The sequence below is a fragment of the Urocitellus parryii genome, chromosome 3 (assembly GCF_045843805.1).
Source record: "Urocitellus parryii isolate mUroPar1 chromosome 3, mUroPar1.hap1, whole genome shotgun sequence".
NCBI lineage: Eukaryota > Metazoa > Chordata > Mammalia > Rodentia > Sciuridae > Urocitellus > Urocitellus parryii.
Window position 1 is genome coordinate 72,228,968 of NC_135533.1, and position 10,573 is coordinate 72,239,540.

General features: G+C 36.9%; 1 protein-coding gene across 1 annotated transcript in view; it reads left to right on the forward strand.

Moving 5' to 3' along the window:
- The window catches only part of Scin (scinderin), a 75,582-nt gene extending 65,775 nt beyond the window's left edge, over positions 1-9,807 (forward strand). Inside the window, exons 12-16 of the mRNA XM_026408303.2 lie at positions 1,742-1,919; positions 2,391-2,512; positions 6,389-6,466; positions 8,430-8,490; positions 9,060-9,807. Of these exons, the coding sequence (XP_026264088.2) occupies positions 1,742-1,919; positions 2,391-2,512; positions 6,389-6,466; positions 8,430-8,490; positions 9,060-9,187 (567 nt within the window). The 3' untranslated portion in view covers positions 9,188-9,807. The remainder of the gene's footprint in view (positions 1-1,741; positions 1,920-2,390; positions 2,513-6,388; positions 6,467-8,429; positions 8,491-9,059) is intronic.
- Positions 9,808-10,573: the final 766 nt, after the last annotated feature.

Genomic DNA, 10,573 nt, shown 5'->3' on the forward strand with positions numbered 1-10,573 from the left:
TCAGGATTTATCACCTTATTTCCTTGCAGACTCTCAAACCAGCCTTCCCAGCCCCTCAGTAACATCATTTTATAAGGTTTTCTGTCTTCATCTCCTTACAGGCTATTGCTCTCTGAACATAGATCTAGATCTCCTTCCCTGATCTCACACCAGTCTAGCCATGGGCCTCTTGTCACCTTATCTCTGATGTCCTGGCTTTTTCCTCTGTACCAATAAGGAGACAACTGGGGGAGAAGTTCTGAAATCCAGCCCTGTTCCTATAATTCTTCATCACCACATCTGATGGGTTCCTTTGAGCTTGGTCTAGAGGACCTCTTTCCTACTAGGAGAGGACTATCACCACTTTCTTGGGTAATACCAACCCCTGAGGCATGACTTTGAAACTCCAACAGCCGTTCCTTATATCTCTAGAGTTCTCTCTAGGCACAGGGTCCTGACAAAACTGGTGAAATCCATCTCTCCATGCAGGTCTTGACTTTGCCCTGGCAGTTCAGAGGTGGGCAAGCAGCATCCTTTGGCACAGCAGGTCATCCTTTAGCCTTCTTGAAACATGCTCTGCACTTGGCCTGGAGATCTCTACACTCTTGGCTGCTCCACCTCATTTCCCTGGAATCACTCATCACACTCAGCTCCACCATGTGCAGAAAGTCATACACAGTGACAAAGCTACACAGTATCATAGATAGCTTCTCACCGAGAGGGACACAGAGTTGCAAAACCACCAGGTCATAGGCATGCTCATTATCAAGCCTAAGACCTCTGTCCCTGCCCAGAGGTCAAACCTGGAGCTGCACCCTTAGGCCAGAGTTTGGGCCCAGTCAGGCCCCTCTGGTTGCTCTGTGATCATGTGGACCAGAACTCTGTCCCCCTGCCTGAAACCAGGCAGTGTCCATAGCTTCTTGGTTGGAATGAAGGGTAGCCAGTGTCTTTTATGATTTGAGCTGTAATTTTTCTGAGTCTGAAGAACTTTTTAGTGAGTCTGTAGTATTCTCTTTGTCCCCACGTTAGTCTTCCGTCCTTGTTCTATGGTGTTTAGGTTTTTCCTTGGTGATGTGATAAACTACTCTTTAGTTGGGGAAAGAAACATTGAATATCTTTGCTTTGTGTGTCTCATTTGAATACTGCACCCTCTTTCCAGTCATCACTTATAGCTTGTCTTTGTTCTCACAATATATTTGATTATTATCATTGTGACTTTTCCAAGCCCTTCTTTTTTTATTTGTTTTTATTAGTTATACATGACAGCAGAATGTATTTTGATATATTATACATATATGGAGTAATAACTTCCCATTCTTCTGGCTGTACATGATATACAATTACACTGGTAATGTAATTATGTCCGATTCATTCTACTATCTTTTCTATTCCCATTCCCTCCTCCCTTTCCTTTATTCCCCTGTCTAATGAAAAGTACTTCTATTTTTCCCTACCAACCCCCGCAACTTATTGAGAGTTAGCACCCACATATCAAAGAGAACGTTCAGCCTTTGCCAAACCCTTAATTCTTATCATGCAAGTGTGACTGATGTCATTCTTAGAACCTGTGCTAATGTCTGAGGACAGGTGAGCATTAAAGTGATACCGATGCCATAGGATTGTGGCACTGCTGCCCCGAATTAATCTTCCAGGGTAGGACAGAAGTCTGCAAATGGTTTGTCACAGTCACAACTTCAGGAAATGTTTGTTGGAGAATCAACAATGAATTTGAATCATGGTGGTATTTTTCTTTATGCTCTAGGTTGATGTTGATGCAAATTCATTGAATTCCAATGATGTTTTTGTCCTGAAACTTCGAAACAACAATGGCTACATCTGGATTGGAAAAGGTGCTAGCCAGGAGGAGGAGAAAGGAGCAGAGTATGTAGCAAATGTCCTCAAGTGCAAAACTGCTAGGATTCAAGAAGGCGGGGAACCAGGTATGTGTTGTGGGCCAAAGACAATAGCCAGAATTTGTATTTAGGATGCTTGCTAATCTCTTTTTTTTCATAAATAGTCATCATTTTTTTGATGATTAGAGAGGGTTTAGAATTAGTATATTTAAGTAATGTCTTTTTTATTTTTAAATTGGGGATTGAACCCAGGGGCACTTAAGCACCACTGAGCCACATTCCCAGCCCTTTAAAAAATAAACAAATAAGTAAATGTGTATATATAATTTATTTATTTAGAGATAGGGTCTTGCAGAGTTGCTTAGGCTCACTTTGAACTCATGATCCTCCTACCTCAGCCACCTGAGCCACTGGGATTACAGATGTGTGCCACTGGCACCCAGCTTCAGTAGTGTCTTAGAGTTAAAATTAAGATGAGATATTATTATTGTTAATGTGAAACAACACAAACCATATGCTCCTGGATGTGTATTGGGTAACTCAGTGTGTTTTTGACAGAGGAATTCTGGAATTCCCTTGGAGGGAAAAAAGACTACCAGACTTCACCACTGCTGGAAACGCAGGCTGAAGACCATCCACCTCGGCTTTATGGCTGCTCCAACAAAACTGGAAGATTCATTGTAAGTGTTTTAAGAAGCAGTGGGGTAGAACTAACTGCATTGAGATGCATTTGGTGTTGGCTCTGACGCTCTACAGCCATGTGAAAGCTGTGTTTCTTAGGTTCAGCTTCCCTGCAATAATCTTTGCTCTCTCCAGGGTAGTTGAAGGGTCAATGATGTGGTAGACGTGAAAGCATTAAGAATACTGTAAAGTAGTATATAAGTCAAGGTGCTCTTAAAGGCATCAGCCATTTTGCATCTGTGTCCGCATTCAATAATTGCTGTATGAATTGTAAATGGTTAGATTTGCCAGTTTCATAATTAGATACTTTCCATGGGTAGCAGTCAACTCTTATCTAATGTAAGGTTTGCATTTCAGTTTCCCAAGAGAATAAATGCTTTCTCAACGTTGGATGAATAAAAAATATTAAGGAAATACTAAGATCATCAGACAAAATCACAGAAAGCTACATATGTAGGAATGTTTTGTTGTATAACCATAAGCTTTGAATGCCAAGCAATGAAAAGTAAAATTAGAAGGATTTATGTAACAGTCTTAGCTCAGGTTGCTATAACAAAAATACCACAGATAGGGTGATTTAAATAATAAGCATTTATTTCTCACAGTGTTGGAGGTTGGGAAGTCTAAGGTAGAGGGACCTGAGGTCAAGGTACCTGCAGACCTGTTGTCTGGTGAGGGCTACTGCCTGGCCTTCTCACTTGGCCAAGAGGGTGAGCTTGAGTCTTTTTCTCTTCTTGTGGCACTATTGTCACCATGGGGTTCTGCTCCCATGACCTTAACTCAGCTGAACCACCTCCCAAAGGCCCCCCTCCTACTACCATCTCACTAGGGCTTATGGCTTCAACCTATGAGTTTTGGGAGAATGTGAATATGCCATCCATGACATATCAAGATTGATTTTATATTAAAATCTGAAATATGATCCTAGTCTATAGCCCTTCACCTCAGTTTAACTGGAAAAATTCTGTTGTCTGACACCCTGGACTTTTGTATAAACTTAAAGGGTGAATTCTTTTTTCCATATAAAATTTGATCTACAAATTCTGTTCAACATTTCTGGTAAATACAGGCTTTGTTTTCAAAACACATACACACACACACACACACACACACACACACACACATAAACACACACACAGTTTTCTGAATACTGTCCCGGGGGGCCTTTGATGCTAGATACAGAATGCTTTGCTGAAACTGTACATGTACAAACCACACTGGCAGCTTATTATGTGACTTGACTGACCTAAAAATCAAAGATTTAATAGAGGATTGTGATATATACTTAGTTGCTGAGCTCCATAGTTTATTTCCTACCTTGCAGAAAAATCCTTGTATTTTCTATATTTTATAAACTTGTTATCAGAAAAATCTGCTATTTTGTTGTTTTGACTATTAACTAGATATTGCATCCAAACAACTTCTTTTGGGCATATGTTTCTATATTTTTATTAGAATTACTTGCTAATATTGCTACAAATTTGATGGTATTTCCAAGGAAGATATATTTTACAAAAATAAGTATTTAGACTTTGTTCTCAGTCAAGTTTTTTTTTTAAATCTTACTTTAATCAGCATTTTTTTTTTTCTGACCAAAAGACCTGATAAGAACAATTAGAGGAGGAAAGTTTATTTTGGCTCTTAGTTTCAGGGATCTCAGTCCACTGTTAGCTGACTCCATAGCTCTGGACCCAAGATGTGGCAGTGTCTTGGAGGAAGGGCAAGGATAAGATAAGAAGCTCAGGACACGGCAATCTGTAAGCAGAATGAGAGAGCTATGCTCACCAAGGACAAAATATAAACCTCAAAGGCATGCCCCTAGGAACCTACTTCCTCCAGCCACACCCCCCTGCACTCCTGCCTCCACTAATTAGGTGACACCTCTCATAATATAATCATTTCAATTCTGAAAATTCTTGTATTTTCTTACACACGAGCTTTTGGGGGACACCTTATATCTAAACCATAACAGATCTATTAATTTTTCTGTTCTTTTTGATCATATGCATATGTTAGCCTCTTGAGAAATATATTTTACCTTTTTTTGACAATCTAATATATTTCTTTTCTTTTTTTTAAATTTATATATGACAGTGGAATGCATTACAATTCTTATTCCACATATAGAGCACAGTTTTTCATCTCTGGTTGTATCCAAAGTATATTCACACCAATTTGTGTCTTTATACATGTACTTTGGATAATAATGTCCATCACATTCCACCACCATTTCTAACTCCATACCCGCTCCCTTCCCCTCCAACCCCTCTGTTCTATCTAGAGCTCATCTATTCCTCCCACATTCCCCCTCCCTACCCCACTATGAATCGGCCTCCTTAAGAAATATATCTTACCTTTCTATCTGTTCATTTTCTTGTTTGATCCTTGAAATCCCTTCTGCTCCCTTCATAGTTTAAGGAAAAGAATTGTTATTAACAAGAGTTTGACCTTATAATTACCATCAGAAAGTAGGTATTAATAGATGCACATAAGGTGGTAGAGCCTATTGGTTAAAAACACAATTTTTGGAACCAATCTACCTGATTTCACTTATCTGGTGAGATTTCCTAGACTGTGTGACCCTAGGGTAGTTCCTTATCCTCTGTGTTGTGTTTTCTCATCTGTTAAATGGGAAAAGTCATAGTACCTACTTCATGTGGTTGTTGCGAATATTCTGTGAATATTAAGTTAATTATTTCATTTAAAAAATTAGAACAGTGCCTGGTACAGAGTATGTGATATGTAAGGTGGTCTCTTTCTTTTTTTTTTTTTTCTTTTTCTTCAATACTGGAGATGAACTAAGTATACTACTGAGTTATAGCCCCAGTCCAGAGTCCCAGAGGATTGCAGGCACAGCATTGTGCAGGCTAGGTTAGGTTTTGGTTTTTAAAACTTATGTGATTAGTAAATATTCTGTAAAAAGATAACATAAACAAACCCCTTGTTCTCTATAAATGATCATTGTTTGTAGGATTGTTTTTTGCTTGTTTTTTGAATAAGGACCTCAGAATATTATCAGAGTATAACAAACATGAATTATGCTGAGAAGTCTGGAGGTTGCCTGGGACTGGGTTTATCCAGGCTGAGCTTCCTGGAGGTTCTCCTATGGGCTGCAGTCTGGTTTTATGCCAGTTTTTCCTGTGACAGAGCCCAAGAAAACAAGACAACCCCTGCTGAGTCATGTTTGCTAATACAACATGGCCAAGGTGATAGTCATCTCCAACTGTTTGACTGTGCTGCAAAGTAAAATGGCAGAGCAAGAGAGTGAAGAATTAGGAACCATAGTCCAATCTACCATGCCTCCCAAAGAATCAGGGTTTGTGCAAAATTCTCCAAAGATACTGAACTAATGGTGATGGGTGGATTAAACTAATCCTACCCATTACCATTTGATGTTAACTACAGGGAATACAATTTAACCCCCTAAAAATAAAAATAATAAAAATTTGCATATGCTTTATTGAAAATGGTTGACTTAGTAAATGTCCAGATCTATTAACTTTTATTAAAAGTCTTGATCTATAAAACAAAAGGCAATTTAATACCTAGACCATAAACTCCAATGTTTTTAGAGACTCAGTAGGCAACAAAATCTGTGACATAGCTTGTCATGAAGAGCTGCTCACACAGAGATCTATGGTAAGATTGATGTCTGCATTCTTGTTCCTGGAAGCATACAAATGCACGGAGTCGCATACTGGCCAAACTGTGCCATCAGTTTGTGACACCTGTTTAAACAGATGAACAATTCTTTAATTTTTTGTTACCCAAAAAGAAGAAGAAAATATCTACTAAAGTTTTTACTGCCCTCCAACATAATATGTTGTATAATAATGATCCTACTGTTTGGTCATAAAGCTTTTCATACATTTCAGATTGAAGAAGTTCCAGGAGAGTTCACACAGGACGATTTAGCGGAAGATGATGTCATGTTGCTAGATGCTTGGGAACAGGTAACCGTAACATTTTGTTTGTAACAAGAGAATATACTTGTGGCTGGGAACTGACAGAACCTGCTTTGAGAAATGGTGATATTGAAAAGAATCGACACAGTTTGGCAAAAAAAAAAAAAACAACATTCATAGGGCAAATTGAGTTTTTACTGTGGGAATAATTTCATAGCTATCATCTTTGGCTTTATAGCTTTAGGCAAAAAACTTCTACTTTTCATTTACTGTGAAAGGTGCTTCTGATTTATTCACGTGTTCATTTTACTAATAAATATGATAATAAGTACAATACCATGGGGGAAGCCAAATACTGAGAATTTCTGTGGGAATTTGGCAAGAGGTTGTAGGGGAGCCCTCCTCTGAAGAAGAAGCAGGCACAGAATAGTTTTGAATCCAAACAATAAAATATATTACTGTTTTATATATCTTAATTTAGGAGAAAATTAATAGTGATTCAACATGCCACATCGAACAGTTTTTAGAAATCTTTATGTAAACTAACTATAATGGAAAGGAAAAATAAGTATGTTAAGAATCAAGTTTCATAAAAGAAGAAAGAAATTGTTACTGTTAGGTCTATTTCTAGTGGCTAAGCCACTCAGTTAAAATATTCTTTTACCTCTTGATCTACAATGACCATAATTGAATTGGGGGTCTAGTCCTAGATTTTCCTCTGACTATATTTCATTAAAAATCATACTTTTAATTTAAATTCCCATGCTGTTGTGATATGTTCTGTTCTCTGCACACAAATATTCCAATACTTGTGTATGAATTAGAACACAACCAAAATTTAATTTTACCAAAATTGCTCTGCTTGCAAGCGATTTTAAAGTGACTTAAGTATAAGGTAATTCAGAAGGATTTTTTTCAGCATTAAAATACTCAACCTACACATTTGGCAAAGAAAAGAATATGTATCAGATTGTATGTATTACAGATTTTACATAATAATGCAGATCTCATATATATATAAAAACTTCTTGGGGCTGGGGATGTGGCTCAAGTGGTAGCGCGCTCGCCTGGCATGCATGCTGCCCGGGTTCGATCCTTAGCACCACATACAAACAAAGATGTTGTGTCTGCCGATAACTAAAAAATAAATATTAAAAAAATTTAAAAAAAAATAAAAATAAAAATAAAAACTTCTTAATTATAACATTCATATATATACATACACACACACATATATATATATGAATGTTATATAATTAAGAAGTTTTTAATCCTTTTTTTTTTTAAGGATAAAAAGTTTATTTTGGCTTGCAGTTTCATAGGTGCAGTCCAAAGTAGGCTGCCTACCCTGCTGTGAACCCCTGGTGAAGTAAAACATCATGGCAGAAGAGCAGGTTTATAGCAGCACAATTCACAATAGCTAAACTATGGAACCAACCTAGATGCCCTTCAGTAGATGAATGGGTAGAAGTTTTTAATCCTTGATACTAAACAATAAAGTGCATTACCAAAGTTTCATAGGGCATAATACTATAGGAGAAAAACACTAGACTTAAGTCAGAGAATCCTAAACTGAGTCTGGGGAATTCCACAAATAATTTTCTCCATGTGGTCCTCTGCAGCCTGGACCTACACCTAGGAAATAGGGATGATGATTTCCTGTCTTCTACCCTTCAAGGGGTGGATACACAAACCCCAACCAATCTGTTGTTTCCGTGAAAGATCACTTTACAGACTAGAAAATGCCATGTAAACATGAAATGTGAATGTGAAGTCTAGTCAAATTAGCAGGGTACAAATTTAGGTGTCTCCTGGTGAGAGTGAACATTGGGAAGTATGGAACTTTCTCAGCCCCCACCTGCACTGCGCCTCCCTCACTTCTGGGGCTGCCACACAGATGAAATGAGCAGTGTGTGTGTGTGTGTGTGTGTGTGTGTAGGACTTGGCATAGTGCCTGGCACCCAGGCAATGCTCCAAAACTGGTCCATATTGTTATTGTTTCATTTTTCAGATATTTATTTGGGTTGGCAAAGATGCCAATGAAGTCGAGAAGTCAGAATCGCTGAAGTCTGGTAAGCTAGATTCCAGGGACAATTATGGGAATAACCTGACAAGGTTATTACCAAGCACCTGGCTGCTCTTTATTACCACATCTTCCCCAAATCCGTATTGAAGCAGAGAAGGAGCTTAGCCATCATTCTAAAACCTAAGGAGCAATGGAATTTTTTTAACTGAAAAATTCCAGCACAGGCACAAGAAAATGTTTTGTTGCCTACTTTAGAATATAATTATTTCTGAAAATGTAAAATTCACTTAAACCCTTGTTTTATTATGAAAATAGTAAAACCTCCATAATGGATAATATAGATTTTTTAAAAAACTTCCTTTTGAGTAAGACTGAACCTTAATTATACCATAAAGATAATTCCATAAAGTTTGCAATTCTTTCAGACAATAATGAGACTTTATAATGGTGCTTTCCGTGGCAGATGAAAAAAAAATCAGTAAGAAATGGTTCATATTTGATTACTTGAAGACAATGAAAATTTAATCTATTGCTTGTACTGGAAGAATTTTCATTCTATAGTTATTTTAGTTCAACCAAAACTAACTGCATTTATGTCTTTATAACTCTTTTTAGCCAAAATGTATCTTGAGACAGACCCTTCTGGAAGAGATAAGAGGACACCAATTGTCATCATAAAACAGGGCCATGAGCCACCCACCTTCACAGGCTGGTTCCTGGGCTGGGATTCTAGCAGATGGTAACTAATCTTCGTTAAAACAAACAAACATAAGTTAGGGGCACTTTGGGATCAGTTGTCCCATTGCTATTTGGTGGGGTGGAGGGAGGGGAGCTTTTTTGTTTATTTGACTATAGAAAATTAATCTCAACCAAATGGCTAATTTTAATGCCTATTATTGGCTTAAAATTCTTTTTTAAAAGGAATTTTCTTATGTCAATATATTGAAATAACCTAAAGTAAACTTTTGTTATGGTCCAATATTAGCTCTCCTGGTTTATATGACCTTTTAAATAGAAAAAGTTTTGTCCTATCTAGGAAAATTTGTCAAGTAGGAAGTTTTATAATTCAGCAACCATTAGCCAAACTTGTACCTTAAAATACCTTAGATGTTTTTTACTTTTCTATATATTGTTTTCAAAAGAATTGGATATTTGTAGTGAGGTTTATATTAGAAAGGCTTTAAATGTATGTTGTTATTTTCATTCCCTAGTCAAGGTGCCATTACTCCTAAGTGTCATTTTCTAAGCGGAACTTTCCTTTTTAAAAAAACTTTAAATTTATAGCTCTTTTATGTTAAAACAAACTGTATTCTTATCATTTTAACTATATAAATATATACATGACAGTACATGTTTAATATCACAAAAGCTATATACAGAAAAATTTTACTAATGGTATCTTTCATCATTAAAATATGAAAAGGTTTTGTGTTGTGACATTTTATTCAAATTTGATGTTTTTAATTACACAATTAATTTTGTGGTTAAATACTTTTATGCATAAATTAATGTAGAGTTAATATTTCTCAAACTGCTCTCACTAAGTTGTAAAAATCAAATAACTTTTCTATGGTTAGATAATTATGATAAACTTTAAATATCATATAGTTCATATGAAATATGTGCCACAAAAAACCAAAAGTTGGCACAGAATCTAAAGCTCCAGTGAAGTAGAGACCAATTTTGGTAGTGGGTTAGGGGTGACTGGTGGAGAGGGGACACTGCACTTCCATGAAAGGGGAAATGGAGCAGGAAAATGACATTCCTACCTTCTCTCTGGGGCAGTGAGGGGCACATGAACTTCAAATTGGCTCCTGGCCCACTTCCATTTTCACCAGATGGTAAATGTTCCTGGGACTTGTTCCATATGGTTCAAAAATTTAAATGTGAAAATGAAACCATAAAAATAATGGAATAAAAGATGGGATTATGGGAATTCCATAGTTAATTCCAAATTATTAGGGTAATGATCTCTCAGTAACTGATAAAGAAAATCACTAAGGACCTAGAAGACTTGAACAACACTCTCAACCAATTTAACCTAAGTGATATTTATTTACTGAACACTTCACCAATAATAACAGCATACACACTTTTTTTGTGTGTGCTGGGAATTGAACCCAGGGCCA